At 37.4% G+C, this 24,520-nt stretch overlaps 1 protein-coding gene across 2 annotated transcripts in view; it reads right to left on the minus strand.

The window, feature by feature from the left end:
• The window catches only part of XRN1 (5'-3' exoribonuclease 1), a 101,936-nt gene that overhangs the window by 30,113 nt on the left and 47,303 nt on the right, over positions 1-24,520 (minus strand). For both annotated transcript variants that reach the window (XM_027091648.1, XM_027091649.1), the window contains exons 23-29: positions 22,955-23,053; positions 20,416-20,531; positions 19,756-19,902; positions 13,883-13,972; positions 13,359-13,494; positions 2,524-2,580; positions 2,252-2,384 (exon numbers count right to left, since the gene is read on the minus strand). In XM_027091648.1, the coding sequence (XP_026947449.1) occupies positions 2,252-2,384; positions 2,524-2,580; positions 13,359-13,494; positions 13,883-13,972; positions 19,756-19,902; positions 20,416-20,531; positions 22,955-23,053 (778 nt within the window). The remainder of the gene's footprint in view (positions 1-2,251; positions 2,385-2,523; positions 2,581-13,358; positions 13,495-13,882; positions 13,973-19,755; positions 19,903-20,415; positions 20,532-22,954; positions 23,054-24,520) is intronic.

The raw sequence follows: 24,520 nt of genomic DNA on the forward strand, positions 1-24,520 counted from the left end.
AGTTTGTGACCTGTGTAGACAAAAAGAACAGAGATGTCAAAGACTACTCCGAAGTTCTGGCTGAGATGACTTGGTAGATAATGGATGGCATGACTGAGACATGAGACACGTGAGAAAGACTGGTGCAATAAACTTAAGGAGGAACAGAAAAGAATAAATTTTGGCAGAGAGGATGATGGGATATAACTGGAAAGTTTAAATTTACTAAAATGCCAAGATAAAGTGAAATAATTAACTATAATAATATTTGAATTCTAAGCCCAAATTAATAATAGAGTCTATCACATAACTTTAGAATTGACTCTCTCTCTCTCTCTCTCTCTCTCTCTCTCTCTCTCTCTCTCTCTCCCCATCTCTATCCCCACCCCTTTCCACGCTATTGGTTCTGTTTCTCGGGAGAATGCTAATACCATACCTGATACTATGTTAGGGGTTGGGGGATGTTTCCCTCATTCTTGGTCCCTCATTCTTGGTCCCTCATTGCCCAAATGAAACCAGGCCTGCAGAGCTTACTCATTCTCCCCCATCTAGCTGTACCTTTCACCTGACACTTTTACCTAAAATCTAAACCCAAGAAAGTGGGGCTCAATGGGAGGCAGGAGTTTCTCCTCTGAAGGCTTAAGGTCCACTTTCTAAGTTCCTGTTTCCCGTCTGAGGGAGAAGCCACTTACTCAAAAGATTATTGATAAGAGGATTGTTCACCCCCTTTAGTGGAGATGACAACGGAGATGAGGTATCAGCTGAAGGCAGTAAGACAAATATTTCCCTTTATATTCCATGTCCATGGCAGATATGGTTAATCAATGACAGAGCTTTTTCCACTCAGAGTAGATGTAGCTTTAAAATTTTTGTCAAGACAAAATTCCAAGTGGTCACTACTACTGATAGGGGTTGTCAGAAGAAAGGAAACTTCTATGTTATCAGAGTTCTAAGGCTTTTTCAGGACAATCTAATTAGAGTACAATCCAATAAGCTCAACATTTGAACTGCCAATGCCTGAGGCTGAACAGATAGCAGCAGGAGGGTTGCTTCATTGCACCCATCTGACCCTTACCATACTTAGCCTGGGCTTAACCTACTTAACCTTCCCACCTCCATTTTCAGCACCAGAAATGTACCCAAAAAAATTCAAAGAAAAATCAGGGAAGAAAATTCTCTTTTTAGAGGCAGACCCCAAGAAGATGTGCAAATGTGGAGAACCACTGCTCAAAGTTAGAAAAGAAACAGGGCACAGAGTTCAAATCCCAGCTCTGCCACTTATTTGTGTAAATTTGGGCAAGTCACTTAAACTCTTAGGCGAGGAAATAATATCTCCCTCTCAGGTGGTTGGGAGGGTTAAATGTAAAATGTAAAAGTGCCGGGCACACTGTTGGCAATAAATAAGCAGCTCTCTTAGGCTCATGGCCTGTCTGCTCTTCCTTCTTTCTGGCAGTGAGACCAAGGCTGAGTGCCTGGGATATGGAGGGACAGTGCTGCCAGCGCTCTGACCTCTAGGTACCTGATTTGCTGCTTCATGTTGGGTTGACTTTTTTTTGGAATCTATGCTGCAAAGCTACTCACTCCAGGCATCCCTTTGAGGCATTTTTAGATCCTTAGCTAATTCTTCCCTTTTCTTTCCATACTCTCATTTTTCTTTCTTTTTTTTTTCTTTTTTTGTAAAAAACATATAATATAAAATTTATCATTGTAACCATTTTTAAATGTATAGTATTGTAGTGTTAACTATATGCACATTGTTATACAACAGATTGATAGGTCTGTTTTACATACAATATCTAGTTGTATTCATAAAATTCAAATAAATATGCAAATCTTTTAACCACAAATAAGCTGATGCATCATGTTTGTTTATTTCTCCACAGATATCAAGAGATTACAATGACAATTAAGGTAAAGCCCTGAACAAGGTTAGATGAAGCCCGATGAAATGTTTCTCTTAGTTTCATGAAAACACAAGTATGTATTCTAAGGTTTTAGATAATTTTAATGTGCTACACATAAGCTACCAAATTTTCAGCAGCCGTTCCTCAACTTCCCCACGTTTTAATCACTTCCCAGATGATTACACAAGATAGAGAAGAAGAATTTTCTCTGAAAACCTAAAGCTGGAAAAAACTTAACTAAAACATAAAAGGATTTAGTGTTTTTCCTGATTTATAGTTGCTTACTGCTTACGTATAACACACACAAGTTTGTGTTTCACTCTACAATATAAACACAGTTGGAGACACGTCAAATATTGAATTATTACCCCCTTTAATTCCTATGATGGTGCCCCGAAGGCCAACTGGAACGGAAAAGTTCTCTCTCACATTTACAACTCGGTCAAAGAGACGAAACTCTGCATCCCGATCAGGAATGACTCCATGTTGCTGTTCTAAAGGCTGAAGAGAAGAAAGATTTAATTATTATTATTAACACTAATTTTAAGAAGTTTTTCTACTAATGTATTGAAAACATTTTGTTCCTTCTATACTTTCAAAGCAAAAACAACAACTCTGAATTCTCTGACAGGAAACTTACTCTGTATAGCAAATGGGGCTTCACTGTCACTCGAACCTTCTTATTATTCTTTCTTTGCTGAGGAAAGAAGAATTTGAAAATATTTTTAAAATATTAAAATTTTAAATTATTTTTCAATATATGGACATGCCTGAATGTTAAAAAGCCAAAAGAAATGAGTAATTTTAAGATTTGTGAATTTCTTTAGATGCAAGCAAGGATGAATAAATAAATTCTTACATTTTTTAAAGTAAAATTTTTTTGTTGATATATAAGACATATAGAAAAATGCAAACTTATAAGTATAAAATCTGACGAATTTTTATAGTATGAGCATATGTATGTATATCCACACTCAGTTCAAGAAACAGAACACTACTAAGCACAACATAAAAGACCTTGAAAAAAGAAATTAAAAATAGGGAACGCTTGTATTGTCTTCCAGTTACTACCCCTCCCCAATGTAACCTTATTTCTAACACTAAAGATTATACTTGTCAGTTTTGAACTTTATGTAAATGCTATCCTATTCAAATGCCTTTTTATCCTAAGAAGAATTGTATATAATGGTCAATAAAGATTAACAGTTAAGGAAAAACAGGTATAAAGTATTGATCTATGTCAATACTTTGGGTTTTGTGGCTACTTATAAAAATTAAGGTAACATTCATACAAAGTCTTTGCTTTTGGAAACTGGTTTTGGTGTTTAAATTTTTGACTATCTAAAAATGCTGGAAGAAGAGTTTCCTCCTCCATTTGCTACTTGTTAATTCTGTGACCTCACACTTAAGCACCAGCTTCCTTCAATCTGTAAGACGGAAATAATATTACCTGTTCTACCTAATAGAAATGTGAGAATAGGAGTCAAGATGGTTGTGTGGGAAGATGCCAAGTTAGCATCGCCCCACAACTAGGGTGCCTGCCGGCCGCTGGTGGGGGACCCTGATGCCCAAGGTGGGGGAACTCAGGGGGGAGGAGAAGTGGAGGCCTGACAGGATGGGTGCCCCTGAGGCCAGGGAGATCAGGAAAGGCAGGCAGGAGGGGCCCTCCAAGAGGAGCAGGAAAGGAGCAGAGGGCGATCACCCGGCCCACTCTGGCCCAGGGAGCCTGCTGAGCTCCCAGGCCGGTAGCACCCCCCCCCCCCAATGCCTCCTTCAGGCCACGTGGGTCCTAGAGGCATAGGAGGGAGGCTGGGGAGAGCAGGATAGGCAGGCGGGAAGGGCCCTCTGGGAGTAGTGGGAGAGGAGCAGAGGCTGTTTGCCCCACTCATGTGGGCACGGGGAGCCTGCTGAGCTCCCAGGCTGGACCCTGCTCTCCAAAGCCCCCTCCAGGCTGTGGGGGCACAGGAGGGAGGCTGGGGAGATCAGGCGAGGCAGGCGGGAGGGGCCCTCCAGGAGGAGTGGGAGGGGAGCAGAGGGAGTTTGCCCTTCCCAATCAGGCTCAGGGAGCCTGCTGGGCTCCCAGGTGAGGCCCTGGCCTCTGAGACCAGGGGTGGGGGGTACGCCTGGGTCCCTCCTGTTCCTTTGAGCCTAAGCCCCACCCCCCACCCCACACAGCCATGAGGGCCTTTTCCGGCCCTGTGGGTCCTGAGCACAGGCCCCACCCACCGCCCAAACCTTGCCCTTGCTTAGGCCCCGCCCTCCACAGCCAAGGCCTCCATCCCTGCCTTTTTTTTTCCCTCTTTTCCCTCTGCCTCCTTTTTACAATTGTACTATTGTACCTTCCAGTTGTTGATTCATCTATATTTTTATTTTTATGTTCTTTCTAACATATCTGTTAGCTTCCTAGTCTAATTTTATCTTTTACTTTGTTATTGTTCTCTCTCTCTTTTTTTTTGCCACCCCATTTGGCTTGCGGGATCTTGGTTCACAAGCCAGGGGTCGGGCTGAAGCTCCTGTGGTGGGAGTTCTGTGACGGAACCACTGGACTAACAGAGAACCTCAGACCCCAGCGAATATTCATTGGAGTGAGGTCTCACGAGTTCCTCATCTCAGCACCAAGACCCAGCTCTACCCAACAGCCTACAAACTCCAGTGTTGGAAGCCTCAGGCCAAACAACCAGTAAGACAGGAACACAATCCCGCTCATTAAAAAGAAAAAAGAAAGAGAGAGAGAGACGGCAAAAACGTATGTCACAGACGTAAGAGGAAGGTAAAAACCTACAAGACCAAATAAATGAAGAGGAAACAGGCAATTTAGCTGAAAAAGAATTCAGAGTAATGATAGTAAAGATGATCCAGAAGCTCAGAACCAGAATGGAGGCATGGATTGAGAAAATACAAGAAATGTTTAACAAAGATCTAGAAGAACTAAAGAACAAACAAACAGAGATGAACAACACAATAACTGAAATGAAAAACACACTAGAAGGAATCAGTAACAGAATAACTGAGACAGAAGAACAAATAAGTGAGTTGGAAGACAAAATGGTGGAAATAACTGCCGAGGAGCAGAATAAAGAAAAAAGAATGAAAAGAATTGAAGACAATCTCAGAAACCTCTGGAACAACACTAAATTCACCAACAATCATATTATAGGGGTCCCAGAAGAAGAAGAGAAAAAGAAAGGTCTGAGAAAATATTTGAAGAGATTATAGTCGAAAACTTTCCTAACGTGGGAAAGGAAACAGTCACCCAAGCCCAGGAAGCAAAGAGAATTTCATACAGGATAAACCCTAGGAATAACACACCAAGACACATACATACTAATCAAAGTAACAAAAATTAAATTCAAAGAAAAAGTATTAAAAGCAGCAAGGGAAAAACAAAAAATAACATAAAAAGGAATCCCCATAAGGTTATCAGCTGATTTTTCAGCAAAAACTCTGCAGGCCAGAAGGGAGTGGCAGGATATACTTAAAGTGATGAAAGAGAAAAACCTACAACCAGGATTACTCTACCCAGCAAGAATCTCATTCAGATTCAATGGAGAAATCAAAAGCTTTTCAGACAAACAAAAGCTAAGAGAATTCAGCACCACCAAACCAGCTTTACAACAAATGCTAAAGAAGCTTCTCTAGGCGGAAAACACAAGAGAAGAAAAAGACCCACAAAAACAAACCCAAAACAATTAAGAAAATGGTAACAGGAACATACATATTGATAATAACCTTGAATGTAAATGGATTAAATGCCCCAACCAAAAGACACAGACTGGCTGAATAGATACCAAAACAAGACCCATATATATGCTGTCTACAAGAGACCCACTTCAGACCTAGGGACACATACAGACTGAAAGTGAAGGGATGGAAAAAGATATCCATGCAAATGGAAATCAAAAGACAGTTGGAGTACCAATACTTGTGTCTGATAAAACAGACTTTAAAATAAAGACTGTTACAAGAGATAAGGAGGGACACTACATAATGATCAAAGGATCAATCCAAGAAGAAGATATAACAATTATAAATGTTTATGGGGCGTCCCTGATGGCACAGTGGTTAACAATCTGCCTGCCAATGCAGGGGACACAGGTTAGAGCCCTGGCCTAAGAAGATTCCACATGCCGTGGAGCAACTAAGCCCGTGCACCACAAGTATTGAGCCTGCACTCTAGAGCCTGTGCTCCACAGCAAGAGAAACCAGTGTAATGAGAAGCCCATGCACCACAACAAAGAGTAGCACTCACTCGCCGCAACTAGAGTGAGCCCGCTAACGGCAACGAAGACCCAACACAGCCAAAAATAAAATAAAGTAAAAAAAAAAATGTTTATGCACCCAACATAGGAGCACCTCAATACATAAGGCAAATGCTAACAACCACAAAAGGAGAAATTGACAGTAACACAATAGTAGGGGACTTTAACACCCCGCTTACACCAATGGAAAGATCATACAAACAGAAAATAAATAAGGAAACACAAGTTTTCAATAACACAATAGACCAGGTAGATTTAATTGATATTTATAGAGCATTCCACCCAAAAGTGGCAGAATACACTTTCTTCTCAAGTGCACATGGAACATTCTCCAGGATAGATCACATCTTGGGTCACAAATCAAGCCCCAGAAAATTTAAGAAAATTGAAATCGTATCAAGCATCTTTTCTGACCACAACGTTATGAGACTGGAAATCAATTACAGGAAAAAAACTGTAAAAAACACAAATAACATGGAGGCTAAACAGTGCATTACTAAATAACCAAGAGATCACTAAAGAAATCAAAGAAGAAATAAAAAAATACATAGAAACAAATGACAACGAAAACACGACGACCCAAAACCTATGGGATGCAGCAAAAGCAGTTCCAAGAGGGAAGTTTATAGCAATTCAATCTCACCTCAAGAAACAAGAAAAATCTCAAATAAACAATCTAAACTTACACTGAAAACAATTACAGAAAGAAGAATAAAGAAAACCCAAAGTCAGTAGAAGGAAAGAAATCATAAAAATCTGAGCAGAAATAAATGAAATAGAAATGAAGAAAACAATAGCAAAGATCAATAAAACTAAAAGTTCGTTCTTTGAGAAGATAAACAAAATTGATAAACCCTTAGCCAGACTCATCAAGAAAAAAAGGGAGAGGATACAAATCAGTAAAATTAGAAATGCAAAGGGAGAAATCAAAACTGACACCGCAGAAATACAAAGGATTATAAGAGACTACTACAAACAACTATATGCCAATAAAATGGACAACCACAAAGAAATGGACAAATTCTTGGAAAGGTACAATTTTCCAAGACTAAACCAGGAAGAATTAGAAAATATAAACAGACCAATCACAAGCACTGAAATTGAAACCCTAATTAAAAATCTTCCAACAAACAAAAGTCCAGGACCAGATGGCTTCACAGGCAAATTCCATCAAACATTTAGAGAAGAGCTAACATTGATCCTTCTCAAACTCTTCCAAAAAATTGCAGAGGGAGAAACACTCCCAAATTCATTCTACGAAGCCACCATCACCCTGATATCAATACCAGAAAAAGATATCACAAAAAAAGAAAATTATAGATGAATACACTGATGAACATAGATGCAAAAATCCTGAACAAAATACTAGCAAACAGAATTCAACAACACATTAAAAGGATCATACACCATGGTCAAGTGGGATTTATCCCAGGGATGCAAGGATTCTTCAATATATGCAAATCAGTCAATGTGGTACACCACATTAACAAATTAAGGAATAAAAACCATATGATCATCTCAACAGATGCAGAAAAAGCTTTTGACAAAATTCAACACCGATTTATGATAAAATCTCTCCAGAAAATTGGCATAGAGGGAACCTACCTCAACATAATAAAGGCCATATATGACAAACCCACAGCAAGCATCATGCTCAATGGTGAAAAACTGAAAGCATTTCCACTAAGATCAGGGACAAAGAAGGATGTCCACTCTCGCCACTCTTATTCAACACAGTTTTGGAAATCCTAGCCACGACAATTAGAGAAGAAAAAGAAATAAAAAGAATACAAATTGGAAAAGAAGAAGTCAAACTGTCATTGTTTGCAGATGACATGATACTATACATAGAAAATACTAAAGATGCCACCAGAAAACTACTACTAGAACTAATCAATGAATTTGGTAAGGTTGCAGGATACAAAATTAATGCACAGAAATCTCTAGCATTCCTATACACCAACAACAAAAAATCAGAAAGAGAAATTAAGGAAACAATACCATTTACCATCACAAAAAAAAGAATAAAATACCTAGGAATAAACCTGCCTAAGGAGGTGTAAGAGTTGTACTCAGAAAACTATAAAACACTGATGAAAGAAATCAAAGATGACATAAATAGATGGAGAAATATACCATGTTCTTCGATTGCAAGAATCAATATTGTGAAAATAACTATACTACCCAAAGCTATCTACAGATTCAACGCAATCCCTATCAAACTACCAATGGCATTCTTCACAGAATTAGAACAGAGAATTTTACAATTCGTATGGAAACACAAAAGACCCCGAACAGCCAAAGCAATCTTGAGACAGAAAAACAGAGTTGGAGGAATCAGGCTCCCTGACCTCAAACTATATACCACAAAGGTACAGTAATCAAGACAATATGGTACTGGTACAAAAACAGAAATATAGAGCAATGGTACAGGATAGAAAGCCCAGAGATAAACCCATGCACATATGGTCACCTAATTTATGACAAAGGAGGCAAAAACATTCAATGGAGAAAAAATAGCCTCTTCAATAAGTGGTGCTGGGAAAACTGCACAGCTACATGTGAAAGAACTAGACTAGAACACTCCCTAACACCATACACAAAAATAAACTCCAAATGGTTTAAAGACCTAAATGTAAGACCAGACAATATAAAACTCTTAGAGGAAAACATAGGAAAAATACGCTTCGATATAAACCACAGCAAGATCTCTTTTGATCCACCTCCTAGAGTAATGGAAATAAAAACAAAAATAAGTAAATGGGACTTAATTAAACTTAAAAGCTTTTGCACAGCAAAGCAAACCATAAACAAGACAAAAAGACAACCCTCAGAATGGGAGAAAATACTTGCAAATGAAACAATAGACAAAGGATTAATGTCCAAAATATACAAACAGCTCATGGAGCTCAATAACAAAAAAACAATCCAATTAAAAAATGGGCAGAAGACCTAAACAGACATTTCACCAAGGAAGACATACAGATGGCCAAGAGCCACGTGAAAAGATGCTCAACATCACTAATTATTAGAGAGATGCAAATCAAAACTACAATGAGGTATCATGTCACACCAGTCAGAATGGCAGTTATCAAAAAATGTAGAAACAATAAATGCTGGAAAGGGTGTGGTGAAAAGGGTACCCTCCTGCACTGTTGGTGGGAAGGTACATTGATACAACCACTATGGAGAACCATATGGATGTTCCTTAAAAAACTAAAAATAGAGGGCTTCCCTGGTGGCACAGTGGTTGAGAGTCCGCCTGCCGATGCAGGGGACACGGGTTCGTGCCCCGGTCCGGGAAGATCCCACATGCCGCGGAGTGGCTGGGTCTGTGAGCCATGGCCGCTGAGCCTGTGCATCTGGAGCCTGTGCTCCGCAATGGGAGAGGCCACAACAGTGAGAGGCCCACGTACCGCAAAAAAATAAAAACCAAAAAACTAAAAATAGAACTATCATATGACCCAGGAATCCCACTACTGGGCATATACCCTGAGAAAACCATAATTCAAAAAGAGTCATGTACCAAAATGTTCATTGCAGCTCTATTTACAATAGCCAGGACATGGAAGCAACCTAAATATCCACTGACAGATGAATGGATAAAGAAGATGTGGCGGGTTTCACTGGTGGCACAGCGGTTAAGAATCCGCCTGCCAATGCAGGGGACACGGGTTCGAGCCCTGGCCCGGGAAGATCTCACGTGCCGCGGAGCAACTAAGCCTGTGCGTCACAACTACTGAGCCTGCGCTCTAGAGCCCGTGAGCCACAACTACTGAGCCCACGTGCCTCCCACGTGCCTAGAGCCCGTGCTCCGCAGCAAGAGAAGCCACCGCACCACAATGCACACCACAATGAAGAGTAGCCCCCGCTCACTGCAACTAGAGAAAAGCCCATGTCCCAACAGAGACCCAATGCAGCCAAAAATAAAATAATTTAAAAAAAAACACCTTTCACTTTATAAAAGAAAAGAAGATGTGACACATGTATACAATGGAATATTACTCAGCCATGAAAAGAAACAAAATTGAGTTATTTGTAGTGAGGTGGATGGACCCAGAGTCTGTCAATAGAGTGAAGTAAGTCAGAAAGAGAAAAACAAATACCGTATGCTAACGCATATATATGGAATCTAGAAAAAAAAAATGGTATGGATGAACCTAGTTGCAGGGCAGGAATACAGATGTAGACATAGAGAATGGACTTGAGGACACAGGGTGGGAGGGGGAAGCTGGGGTGAAGTGAGAGTAGCATTGACAATATATACACTACCGAATGTAAAATAGTTAGATAGTGGGAAGCAGCAGCATAGCACAGGGAGATCAGCTCGGTGCTTTGCGATGACCTAGAGGGGTGGAATAGGGAGGATGGGAGGGAGGCTCAAGAGGGAGGGGATATGGGGACATATGTATGCATATGGCTGATTCACTTTGGTGTACAACAGAAACATAGTATTGTGAAGCAATTATACTCCAATAAAGATCTATTAAAAAAATTAACAGGGAAAAATATACTGTGTAAAAAAAAAAAAGTGAGAATACTTTATAACCATTGCAATCCATTACTATGATTTACATTAAATATTTTCAAAAAGTGAATTCTTACCTGATAGGAAAAATGGCAGCAGTTTACTTGTAATGATAGTCACCTATTTTTAGACTATAGCTTATGGACATAAGTACAAAAGGGCACAAAACAGCCCTAAGCTACAGAGTCCATGTACTATAGAGTTCTTGTATTTATATACAGTAAAATGCTCCAGCCTTTAAACAGAGTCTATTTTCTTTTATTATAGAGATATTTCATTTCTATCTATCAATAAATATTTACTGAGTTCTATTTATGTGCCATTTATTGATTTAGGTACTGGAGATAGAACAGTGAACTGTTCTTCTATTCTAGTTGCGGGAGACATACAAGAAACAAACTAAGGGAAAAAAATAGCATGTTTGAAGATAAAAAGCATAGAGGAATATAAAGCAGAGAAGGGGGATCAGCAGTGTGGGGAGAGACTGAAATTTTAAATAGGGTGAAAAGCGAAGGTCTTACTGACAAGGTGTCTATGTTTCCAGGGCATAGCAGACTAGAAGTACTGATAGAGTACAACTGGTGCCTACTGACAATAGCAAGAAAAAAGAATATGAGAAAAGATTTAAAGTAATTTAAAAAAGCAGACACAAGAACTGTGCCTGGAGGATTGCATATGAAAAAACAACCCATATGATCTAACACATCCCTAGGCATTATTAGTATAATTACAGCATTGATTAGAAAATATGGCATTCAAACCTGACTCATTAGGCAAATTAATAGACTAGGGCATTTTCACTATAGGCCCCAACCCACAGCTACTAAAATGAGAAGTTCTGGGGAATGACTACTGAAAGTGTGATCACCTGGGAGCTTGGTAGAAATGCAGAATATCAAGAGCTGCTCATCCTAGAGCTACTGAATCAGAATCTGTATTTTATCAAGATCCCCCAGTGATTCATTTGCAAAGTTCAAGAAGTACTGCTCTGAGGGTGGAATCCAGAATGCACGTTTTTTAAAAAGCTCCTCCAGTAATTTTGATAATTAGCTGAGTTTGGGAACCACTGTCAATAAGAAAACTAGGAATACTTTTAATGATGACCCAGCATTAAAAAGAAAAGTTTAAATTATATTCAGAATGTTACGTTCATTTTTTAGTTTTTTCTCCTTCTTTTCTTTATTACCCTAATAACATTATAACACTGAAAAGGGGAAAAAAAAAGTCACTCATAACTGCTCCTCCTTGACTCATTAACAGGTTTAATAAAAAAGTCCTGTCTTATCTATATGTACATACATTTTAAAAATGTTGTAATCAAAATAATGGACTACAACTTTGTATGTGTATCTTCAGTTTGCAAAGTAAGGGGAGAATGTGTAAAACATTTTAGAAAGCTCTGCATCCAAATGGGTTCAAATAAAAATTGAGGGCTTAAAGCTATAAACTTTTGTTAAGTGGAAAACTCATTTCAAAAACCATACTGGACAAATAGACTTTACATTGAAAGACAATTAAAAAGAAATGCAGGCTTTCAATCCTCAGCTGAATATCATTAACCTTTCAAAATATCAAACTCTTGGCTCTGAGCCTTACATTTTTTCTTAAAGAGTCATCTAGTGGTGGTTTTCCAGACCGAATTCATAGCTCTTGAGCATGTGATAAGAGAATTCAAATAATAATAGCTAAGTATTATTAAGCATTAATAATAGCTAGGCATTATTAGGAGTTTATATGTATTAACTCAGTTAATTCTTTTGAGGACTATATGAGGACTATTTTATTCTTATTTTACCAATCAGGAAATGGAGGCATGGAAAGGTTAACTATCTTGCCTAAGGTTTTAAATACTGAAAGAGGGATGGGGGAAAATGACGTGAGAGACCAGTTCTTAACTTACTCTGCTATTAGTTCAAACAAGAGAGCACTGTGTTAGGAAAGCAACATCATTTTAATAAAAAGGCAAATATATGAAAAATAAAATTGTAAGTTAAAAAAAGGAATCAAATTAACCCATTTTCTATTGCATCAAGATTGGGAATCAAAACAGATAAAACAGTTAAGCCTACACAGGTTACTGCTTTTTAAAATCAAGACATAAAAAAAGGATAGTTTAAGTGGGATTTCAAAAATACTTAGTAACTGAATGAGTTTATCAGTGGGAAATAAAAGTGAAATAAATATAATTTTTATGTTCTATAAAAAGATGAACTGTATCTTTTAAAGAACTTAGAATAGGAAAGAATAGGGAATTAACCTTATTTCTCAATCACAAACTTTCTATTGACTAGACTCAGAAAATATTAATTCTTAAAATTAGAAACACTACAAGGACATAAAATTTAAATGCTATGGCTTTAGGGACTTCCCTGGTGTTCCAGTGGTTAAGACTCCATGCTCCCAATGCAAGGGGCATGGGTTCGATCCCTGGTCGGGGAACTAAGATCCCACATGCCACAGGGTGCGGCCAAAAGAAAAAAGATGGGCATTTATATTTATTTAGACAAACTTAATGGACACTGGAAAAGGCTGGAATATTTTTTTAAATTACAGAATATTTTGACATAATTTAGAATCACTAAGTATATGTTTTATATGATTGAAATACAAATAAATTATTTGTAGGATAACATATAGTTCATTTAACTTCAAATCTCATCAGTAATCTTCGTTATTGAAAATTAGTACCTTGCACTTTTCAACTTCTTCTTCAATTTTCTCAACAATAGCTGCATCCAGAATTTGTAAATCACAAGAAGAACGAGACAAAGTACTGACAGGATGTCCCTTTAGCCAAGTAATAATTTCTTGAACTTTCTCAGCACTATATTAAAAACAATAATTTTTTCACATTAATTGAAACTTTCTGAGGGTTTATATAAAAGGCCTGATATGAACTTTCTGAGGGCTACGAATTATAAAAGATATCAAATATATAATCAATCACACCACTTAATTGGGGCTAATTATGAATCCAATATAAACATGGACATGTTATTTCTCAGTAATTATAATGAAACACAAAAATTAGTTTAAAAGTACTTTACTGATTAAATGAAATAAAAAATTATATTAAGATCATAAAGCAAGAACAAAACAATACAAAACCCTCCCCCCAAGAGTAATATAAATTCTTGATAAACTAACTACTACCCTTCAGTAGAACCACTAAGTTGAACTATGCGGCAATAAATCTCATAAATTTTGCTTACCCATTCTCATTTTCTCCAGGCCAAATGTCGTCTTCATAGAACACATCCTCTTGGCTATTTTTGGCTATATAACTAAACAGTTCTGGAGCTCTAGCCGAACAAACAAACAAAAATACTGCTTTTAAAAATATGGCTAATTTCATATAAACTTCCTATCAAATTTCTGGATCCTAAGGGCATATATTAAATATACTGAGGACTAATTATGTAAACATATAAGGGATAGAGACCAAAAGATTGAAAGTATTCATAGGTCCTCAAAAAAAGATGAGGGAGAAATGATTCAATTCTTAAGTATAATTAAACTATGATTTTTATAATTGAAATTTTTATAATTGAAACTATGATGATTCAGTTACTGACTCTATCCCTCTTAGACTATAATGACAGGTGATAAATGGACAAAAATAATGTATACAGGTTCATTTTCTAGTTTTCACAATAAAGCTAGAGCACTCCACAAAAGAGCAAATGAAAATCCACTAAAAGTTTCTTCTGATATTCCTCAAAATTCCATTGTTCTCTAACAGTGTACTGTAGTACTTTCAAATACACATAGCAGACTGAACACATGTGCTTATTTCTGCTCCCTTCCCAGCCTGCTAAAAGAATAGTAAAGTAGAAAAAAGGGCATGGACCTATAAAGACAGATGAAGAGAGAAGCAGAGAATCTGATAGTACATGCTGAGTTAACAAAATTTTAGAAACTGAAAACTGAATAGATATGTATGAACTGACTTGACAGATAGGAATAAGCTGTACCCTAAGTCAACAGACTGGGAAGTCAACAAGAAGCAAGTTGATGTGAACTGTGAAAGTCTGCAAAAGCTCAGGAGATATGGGCTCCATACATTTTGATGCTGCAGTATGGGGTGGGTTTAACAGGCTTTTAGTTGAAAATTTTGTATAATAAGTAGTTAGGCAGTCACCTCCACCTCAGCGTAAATCATGTAGTTTACTTTCAGAGAGGCTAAATGGGGGCTGCTCGAGCCTTGGGTAATCCAGGCACAGGAAACTGGATGGGTGGGGCATGAGGAAGAGAGGATAGGTGCCCTACTGAAAACAGGGGATCAGTGAAAATATTACTATACAACATGCCACTAGGAAGCAGGCTAGGAAGTATAACATCTTTAAGAAGCAGACTCTGAGATGGAGATAAACATGGAAAAAGTTTATTAGTGTGTTCTGTGGAAATAACACCTGTGGAAGGGAAAGAAGGAAGGGGAATTGGGCTCAGGGAGAAGTTGGGCTGTGGTTCAATCTTAATGAACTCCTTGGCCAGTAGCATAGAGATCTCAAAGTAGGATGGCTCCTCAGACTTATCCTGAACTGGGGCAATCAGGTTGGCTGAGCCTTTACATCTTCTTGTTGATGAGGTATTGGATGTGTGGCTGTTGTGGGAAAGGGACATAACTTTAGGTGAGGCAGTTCTCTTCTGTCGGGCAATTCCTGAAGAGGGCTCACTGCTGAGGGCTGTGAGACAGCAGCATTCCTGCTGCCCAGGGAGTAGGTCCTGAGTCGTGAAGAGACATCTGGGTGTGTACCACAGTATCCACTATGTAATGAGACCCCCTTACTCTGGTTAATTTCCAGAACACTGGAAGTCAGTTTTGTTCTCCATATCTGTCCTCCAAGAAAAAGGCTGCAGAATACCTTTCTGGGAAAACTACCCAGCTCAAGAGAAAAGATATACATATAGGTAGTGATATTTGGAGATGCTCTGCTGCAACAGCCAAGTCCCACCAGAGAAGCCTCACTGAAGCACATTAAATTTCCAGTCAGCATTTTTTTTTTTTTTTTTTTTTTTGCGGTACGTGGGCCTCTCACTGTTGTGGCCTCTCCCGTTGCGGAGCACAGGCTCCGGACGTGCAGGCTCAGCGGCCATGGCTCATGGGCCCAGCCGCTCCACGGCATGTGGGATCTTCCCAGACCGGGGCATGAAGCCGTGCCCCCTGCATCAGCAGGGAGACTCTCAACCACTGCGCCACCAGGGAAGCCCATCCAGTCAGCTCTTTAATCACTGAATAGAAAATATGAACCACAAGACCAAAAAAAAAAAAAAACTTTAACATGAAAACAGAGATCAAATCAAACAGAAGAGGAAAAATAAAAGCAATTTGTAGTAAACAGAAAGTATTAAGAATAGAAGAAAATCTAGATTACTATCTTCAGAGAAATAAAAGAAGATATTTCATTCATTATAAGAACAAGATGCTACAAAAAAAGGAATGCCAGAGAATAAGGAAACACTTCTAGAAATTAAAAATGATTAAATAAAAAATAAGTTAAAGCTGAAGAAATCTCCCACAGAGTAGAACAGGAGTATAATACAGAAAACGGATGAAAAGAGATAAGAAAATTAGGAGAATTAATCCAGAAGGTCTAACATCTATCAAAAGGAGTCCTAGGGCTTCCCTGGTGGCGCAGTGGTTGAGAGTCCGCCTGCCGATGCAGGGGATGCGGGTTCGTGCCGCGGTCCAGGAAGATCCCACATGCCGCAGAGCGGCTGGGCCCGTGGGCCATGGCCGCTGAGCCTGAGCATCCGGAGCCTGTGCTCCGCAACAGGAGAGGCCACAGCAGTGAGAAGCCCGTGTACCGCAAAAAAAAAAAAAAAAAAAAGAGTCCTAGAAAGAGAGAATGACAACAACAAAATGGTGAGGAGGAAATTATCAAAGAAATAATACAATAAAGTTTCTCAGAATGGAAGGGCATCAGTTTCAAGTTTGAAAGGGCTGAACAGCAAAATGAAAGAAAAAAGACCCATTCCAAGGCACACATCTTCACATTATTAAAATAGTATTGGTAAAGGGAAGATTCTAAAAAGGTTTCAGAAAATGAAAAACAGATCATGCACAAAGATTAAGAATCAGAATAACACAAGACTTCTTGACAGCAAAGGAAACAGGAGAATGGAGCAGCGCTTTTCAAATTCTGAAGGAAAATAATCTGCAATCTAGGATTCTAGACCCAGGCGAGCTATCAACCAAGTATCAGGGAGGTTTAAAGAAATTTCCAGACATGTAAGCTTTCTCAGGAAGCCACTGGCATAAGTGCTCCATCAAAATGGAGACATAAATCAGAAGGAATAAAGCATGAAAGCCCGGAAATAAAGGAATCCTATGCAGAAGAATGGTGAAGGGAATTCCTAGGATGAGAGTAAAGAGAAACTTGAATGAAAGCTGTACAACAGCCCAGGAGAGCAATTAGTTCACACTGAAGCAGGAAGAAAGACAGTTTTAAGAGGAAGTATACAAGAAGAAAATGGAACTGAGAGGTCACATGACCTGTTTGACTGTATTGTTTTCCAGCTATGGCACAGAGTTTGGGGCCGCATTGGTTACGTGAACATAGATAAGAAACGAATAAACAACACAGAAAAGAACAAAAATGTGCACAAGAAAGGAAATGCAACACTCTACAAGATCCAGAGGTGACCATTTACATTTACCTTAATCGACTAAACCTTAAGAACAGATTTAATTTAAAAAATTGTGATAAAACTATAATGAGAGGGGAAATGTGTTCAAGTGTGTAGGGAGGTAAGGGAATGGGGAGCGGGGCTGGTAAAAGAAAGCTAAAGCTTCATCATTCATGGCATGAAATCAATGCATATGTCAAGTTGAAAAATCAAGAAAAAGCAGTCTAAATATGACATTTTTAAGGAAACATGGAGGTAAATAGAAGAAATTATCTAAATTTTTAGATGGTAATATGCAGTTGAAATGTGTCTCCCCCACGCCCACCCCAACATAAGACATAACTGAAGTCCCAACTCCTAGTACCTCAGAATCTGACTTTATTTTGAAATAGGATTTTAAAAGAAGTAATCAAACTAAAATGTCATTAGGATAGGCCCTAATCCAATATGACTGGTGTCCTTATAAAAAGGGGAAATTTGGACACAGAGACAGAAACAAAGGAAAGATGATATGCAGCAAAGGAAACCATAAACAAAATGAAAAGACAACCCTTAGAATGGGAGAAAATATTTGCAAATGAAGCGACTGACAAGGGGTTAATCTCCAAAATACACAAACAGTTCACGCAGCTCTATATCAAAAAAATAAGCAACCCAATCAAAAAATGGGCAGATCTAAATAGATATCTTTCCAAAGAAGACATAAAGATGTCCAAAAAGCACATGAAAAGATGCTCAAATCGCTGATTATCAGAGAAATGTAAATCAAAACTAGAATGAGGTATTACCTCACATGGGTCAGAATGGCCATCAGCAAAAATTCCACAAACAGTAAACACTGGACAGGGTGTGGAGAAAAGGGAACCCTCTTACACTGTTGGTGGGAATGTGAATTGGAACAACAACTATGGAGAAGAGTATAGAGGTTCCTTAAAAAACTAAAAACAGTACTACCATATGATCCAGCAATCCCACTCCTGGGCATATATCTGGAGAAAACCATAATCCGAAAAGACACATACACCCCAATGTTCATTGCAGTACTATTATTTATAATAGCCAAGACATGGAAGCAACCTAAATGTCATCAACAGAGAAATGGATAAAGATGTGGTACGTATGTGCAATCAAATATTACTCAGCTATAAAAAAGAATGAAATAATGTCATTTGCAGCAACATGGATGGACCTAGAGATTATCATACTAAGTGAAGCAAGTCAGACAAAGACAAATATATGATATCACTCATATGTGGAATCTAATTTTCAAAAAAATGATACAAATGTATGTATTTACAAAACAGAAACAGACTTACAGGTATCCAAAACAAACTTATGGTTACCAAAGGGGAAATGTGGCAGGGAGGGATAAATCAGGAGCTTGGGATGAACATACACACACTACTTATATAAGATAGATAACCAACAAGGACATACTGTATAGCACAGGGAACTCTATTCAATATTCTGTGATAACCCGTAAATCTAAAAATGAATCTAAAATGAATGAATATATGTATACGTATAACTGAGTAACTTTGCTGTACACCTGAAACTAACACAACATTGTAAATCAACTATACTCCAATAAAATTTTAGAAAAAGATGATATGAAGACACATAAGGAGAGAACCATGTGAAGATGGAAGATTGGGGTGATGCATCTATAGGCTAAGGAACAAAACTCGTGAGGCTACAGGAAGCTAGGAGACAGGTATGGAACAGGTCCTTCCCTAGCACCTTCAGGGGAGGCATGGCCCTATCAACATCTTGATTTTGGACTCTGGTGTTCAGAACTGTGAGACAATAAATTTCTGTCGTTTTAAGCCAACCAGTTTGTGGTATTTTGTTAAGGCAGCTCTAGGAAACTAATACAGGGATCCTCAAATATAAGAAGGTTAGAAACCAGTGGAACAATGGACAGAACATTCAATTGCTAACCAGAAGTACAGCATTTCCTATGAATCGTTGACACTAATTCAGTAAATCTTGGTACTCAGATTTCTCATTTTTATAAGGAGGAGCTGAGACTTGTTGACTTCTTAGACTATTTATTTCAGCAATTAAATTCAGTGAATCTAGGATAGTAATCTATTGTCCAGCTGGAGTTTTAAGAAAATTCACTACGCCAAGAGTTGTTTTGTTTATCCATACCAATCCTCTTACTACTGACACAGACATGCAGAGTAGTGAATAACTTAAGATAGTAAGTTAAGGAAATTTTTAATTAAAAGGAGGCCAATTCTCACCTTCCTTTTTAATTTTGAATAATATAAGTACAGTATTTTTCTACTCTATTGTAACTAGTGGCTGTGATGCTTCATGACACTAAATTAAGTTTATATTAACATATGTCACATTTTACCAAAGGAAACATTTTTCTTATCAGCAAGGCAAAATAGTTATCACATTCCTACATTGTTGGATGCCTAGCAGGATCTTGCTAGGCACTTACCTCTCCAAGTACTCTGCAAGAAGTTGTTCTGCTGCAGATGAATACATCCATTCACTTCCAATTTTCTTAGTATATCCAGGTACCTCCTCATTTTTTTTGTTGAATTTGAGATTCAAACCCACATTTGCTTTATGGTCTCCATGAGGGCTGAATTTAAACCACACACACACATACACACAAAAGTTTTAAAATTTTGTTCAAAGAATAAAAAGCTTTGCTTTCAATTTTTAGAAAAGTTTAGTCTTGATTGGTTTTCTACATTTTAGTTATCATGGTTATTTCCAAAGTAGCAGTAGTGGAAAAACTAGAGGAAAGGCTTCAAAACCCAAGTCAACAAAGCATACAAATAGATTATGTAATTGAGAGGAGAATGAAATAAGGAAATGTAGGGAAATATATAATTGAGATTCACACACACCATCTGATACCTTTTTTCAAGGTTCAATTTGTTAGCTGCTAAAAATAAGAACTGTCTTTCCAAACACCTAAAGCATGTGCCATTTAGATAAAAGATCACCATCAGAGGAATCTATGCATAATTTTTAAAGAAAATTCAGAGCAATTAATAAGAGAAAATAAATACTGAAATATTAACCATTTTATCTTTATTATTTAATTTTTTTCTGCCACTTTAAGTAAATTTCTCTAACATAAACTTACTTTCTCCTAGATCCTCTTCCAATAAAAATACTTCCTGTAAACCTTGAAACAAGGTATCCACTCACTCCAAGGCGACTGGCCAACACATATCCTGGGTTGTACTTTATAGAATATTTCTTTAAATATAAAAACAAAAAGGTCAATTATGGAAACACAAAGCATTAAAGCAGCATTTCTTTACCTTTAAAATCTGGAGATAAGACATCACTAACATTTTGGATTGTGGCAATGTAAGGATTCTCAAAAGTAAGTGACCTATTACCCCCCACCCTGCTTTTTGTTAAAGGATTTATAGGCAGAATATTTCTGCTCCTCTCTCTCCTTAAAGAACAGAATTCCCAAGGATGAATCAAAGGGGGAGGAAACATACAGTTTGTGAAACTGCCTCAAGAAATAAACTCTACAGTAAGTATTAAACGGCAAACTCTGTAGGCGAGAACGATTTTTAAAAAATTAATTTTCATGTTCTAAGAAGGACCTGGTAAAATACCTGGGAAAAATTGAGGTCTTGATAATTATTACATTGAATTAAAACATGAGTATGTCATCAAAATAGTTGCTACTGAGCAAAACTGAGTGTCCTTCATATATAGATATAAGTAATATTTGTTTCCCCAAATCATTTATCATATGAAAATAAGTATGAATAGGCTCATAATTAATACATTGTTAATATAATTCAGTCAATGAAATGTAACCTTTATTTGTGTACTTATGGGAAGAAACTATGAAGACAGTCAAATTAAAAAAAAAATTACCAGATCATACAATTTTTAACCAGGAAGTAAATTACTCACAAATCCAGTACCAACTATGGTAAGCTACCATATACTCCTAACATTATGTATGTAATAATAATAATACATACTTATTTTATATGGATTTCATATACTATGTTCATGTAAATGAATATATAAATATAATAAATATATTATATTTAATAAATTATACAAATATTTTATATTCTTATTTCATGGGAATGTAAGGATTTTTATCATCAGCAAAGCAAAATTTACAGAGAATGGTAAGGAATTATTTTCCACGATTATTTTTTTAATGATCATGTCTACAATGACCCCTAAATGGATAAATTTTTTTAGTCGCCTGGTACATAAAGTCACTATTAAAATACATTAATATGCTAGTAAAGAATGCAACACAATCAAAAATATTATCAGATATAGAAATAATTTCAGAATATGAAGGAAGAATTAAGGCAATAGTTCTCTATCACAGGTAGTACCACTTTTCTAATAAGTATCTGAAAATGTGTTGAGGCACATTCAGTTACAATAATTGACACAGGTTAAGAACACTTAGTGTCCAGGCACCAAGATGCCAATTGTCTTGCCATATACAGGGCAGTCCTATTTAATACACAGTAGTCCTGCTCAAAATACAATTAGTACTCCTTTTGAAAAATATTGGATTATGGTATAGTTAAAGTTAATTAAATCACCACAAATATCCTAGAAATTATAAAATAAAAAGTAGAGAAAGAAGGCTTGAGTAAAAGATAAAGAAAATATGTAAAGAGAAAGAAAGTATACTGGAGAAGGCATGCCTAGCAACACTGTACCCTTAGAATTGGGTAGGCTCTGTCAGATCTAAAAAAAAGCCAGGGATGAAGCAACAAGTTCTTCTGCCTCCACTGACTCCCAAACAGAGTTCCAGCTTCTTCATCTAAAGGGCCACTCTCCTGATTTCCTGACTATGCCTTCTGAATTATTTCTCCAAAAGAGACCTGATGGCAAGATTTTAGGGACTTCTCTGCTTTCCATAAAGGTTCCTCACGGGTATGCTGATGCCTAATGCCTTAAACGCATTTCACAGGAAATGAAGTTTTAGATTTTTACTACTAGCAAAAATAAAATATAAGTAGCAACGGCTGGCTGAATGTGAATTAATTTCAGTCAAGTTAATTATCTAATCAATCAATAAAAACAAATGATAGATATCGGGATTATCCCCTTACTTTAACAGAGAAAAATAAAAGGGTGCCATGAACTTAAGTGCAGTTTCCCAATTTTCTCTAGGGACTGTTCATCTTTAGCTGAGTAGAGACATATAACCTTTGCAAGAAGGTCATTTGTTACTTGTAACTAAAAATGCAGACCTTGATTAATTACGAAAGGTTTAAAAAAACCCAAGTCTATTCCCAGAGGGTATGCTAATCAATGTGCCACTGGGAATTCCCTGGCGGTCCACTGGTTAGGACTCCGGGCTCTCACTCCTGAGGGCCTGGGTTCAATCCTTGGTCATGGAACTAAGATCCCACAAGCCACACTACCAACAACCATTAACAACAACCATTATAGATTAATAGTGGGATCTCAGCAGTTTTTCTCCCAAAGATTTGCATGAAGTTTTGAGCACAGATTCCACTTATTTTTAACTAATACTAGATACAACTGTGAGAGAATTTAATCAGTGTTAAATAAAATATTTGCAATAATTCAAAGGAGGTACCAAAAATATCTTTCTAACATTTTTAAAGGTAATCAATTCTAAATTAAATCACACGGACTATAGTACTCACATGCTGGTTTTGTATTAAAGCATCAAGATTGGGTTCACACGGAATACTGAAAATCACACGAATCCTGCCTTCTGTAATCACATCCCCTGAATCCTGAACCTTGGAGGGAAAAAAAAAGAAAAAAATCACAGTATGTTTTAGTCTCTTTCACTACATTTTATTTACTTGTTTTTCTACTTATTTGAGTAGTGTTTAGTATTTCTGAAATACAGTAACACAATAAAAGTAGATAGTGGACATTTTCTTCGAATTTGTAAGTGGATGTGCTTATAAATTTGAGTCATTGTACCTTGCTTTAACCAGTTGTTAACCAGCCTTTTAAAAAAAATTAACTTTAATTTGCAAATAACTTCAAACTACCAAAAAGTTGCAAAAATAAAACAAGTCAAAGAACATTTACCCAGATTCACCTATTATCGACATTTAACTCCATTTAACATTTGTGCTCTATGTGTGTATTTACATACACATAATTATTTTTTGAAACTTTCTGAGGGTATATTATATATATCATGTCCATTATCCCTAAATATTTTGGTGCATATTTCCTAAGAAGAGGATATTTTATTATATTACCACAGTACAGTTATTAAATACATAAATTTACAACACAATACTTTTATCTAATCCACTGTCCATACACCAGTTTTGTCAGTTGACCTAAAAGTGACCTATATTTATAGAAAACTCTTTACTCCCTCTACTACAGGATCAGGCTAGGATCAGATATTGCATTTAGTTGTCATATCTCTTTAGCCTCTTTTAATATATCCAGAGCCTTTGTCTTTCATACACTGACATTTTGAAGAATATAGTTCATTCCTCCCTCTCTACCCTGACTTTTTTTTTTTTTTTTTTTTTTTTGCGATATGCGGGCCTCTCACTGTTGTGGCCTCTCCCATTGCGGAGCACAGGCTCCGGACGCGCAGGCCCAGCGGCCATAGCTCACGGGCCCAGCCGCTCCGCGGCACGTGGGATCCTCCCGGACCGGGGCACGAACCCGTGTCCCCTGCATTGGCAAGCGGACTCTCAACCACTGCGCCACCAGGGAAGCCCCCTACCCTGACTTTTTAAAAACATTTCTACATTTGGGATTTGTCTAGTGTTTCTCGTGATTAGGTTAATGTTACATATTCTCAGCCAGAATAGTGCACAGAGGATGTGTCCTTTGTAGAGTACCCCATCTGGAGGTACATGATGTTCATCTGTTCCTCACTATTTTTTAATTTTGATCACACAATCAAGATGTTGCTCAATTTCTTTACTGTACAGTTATAGTTTTTTGTTTTCCTTGCAACTAAATAAACAATCTGTGGGGAGACACTTTCTAAGACCATGAAAATGTCTTGCTCCTGATCAAAAATTCCCCTTAGATTTAGCTTCCAATGATGATTGTTGCCTGATTCAATCTGAATCATTATGCTTGTTAAATGATGGTTTTCCAACTCCCTCATTCCCTCCACAATTATCTCTGACATGATAATATAGGCAAAAGTCTTTCCTTTCTCCATTTATTTACCTATTTATTATCACTATGGAATCATGCATTCCTATTCCCCGCCCCTG

This window comes from Aethalodelphis obliquidens, unplaced genomic scaffold, assembly GCF_003676395.1.
Source record: "Aethalodelphis obliquidens isolate GAN/ISIS:26980383/991018 unplaced genomic scaffold, ASM367639v1 scaffold72, whole genome shotgun sequence".
NCBI lineage: Eukaryota > Metazoa > Chordata > Mammalia > Artiodactyla > Delphinidae > Aethalodelphis > Aethalodelphis obliquidens.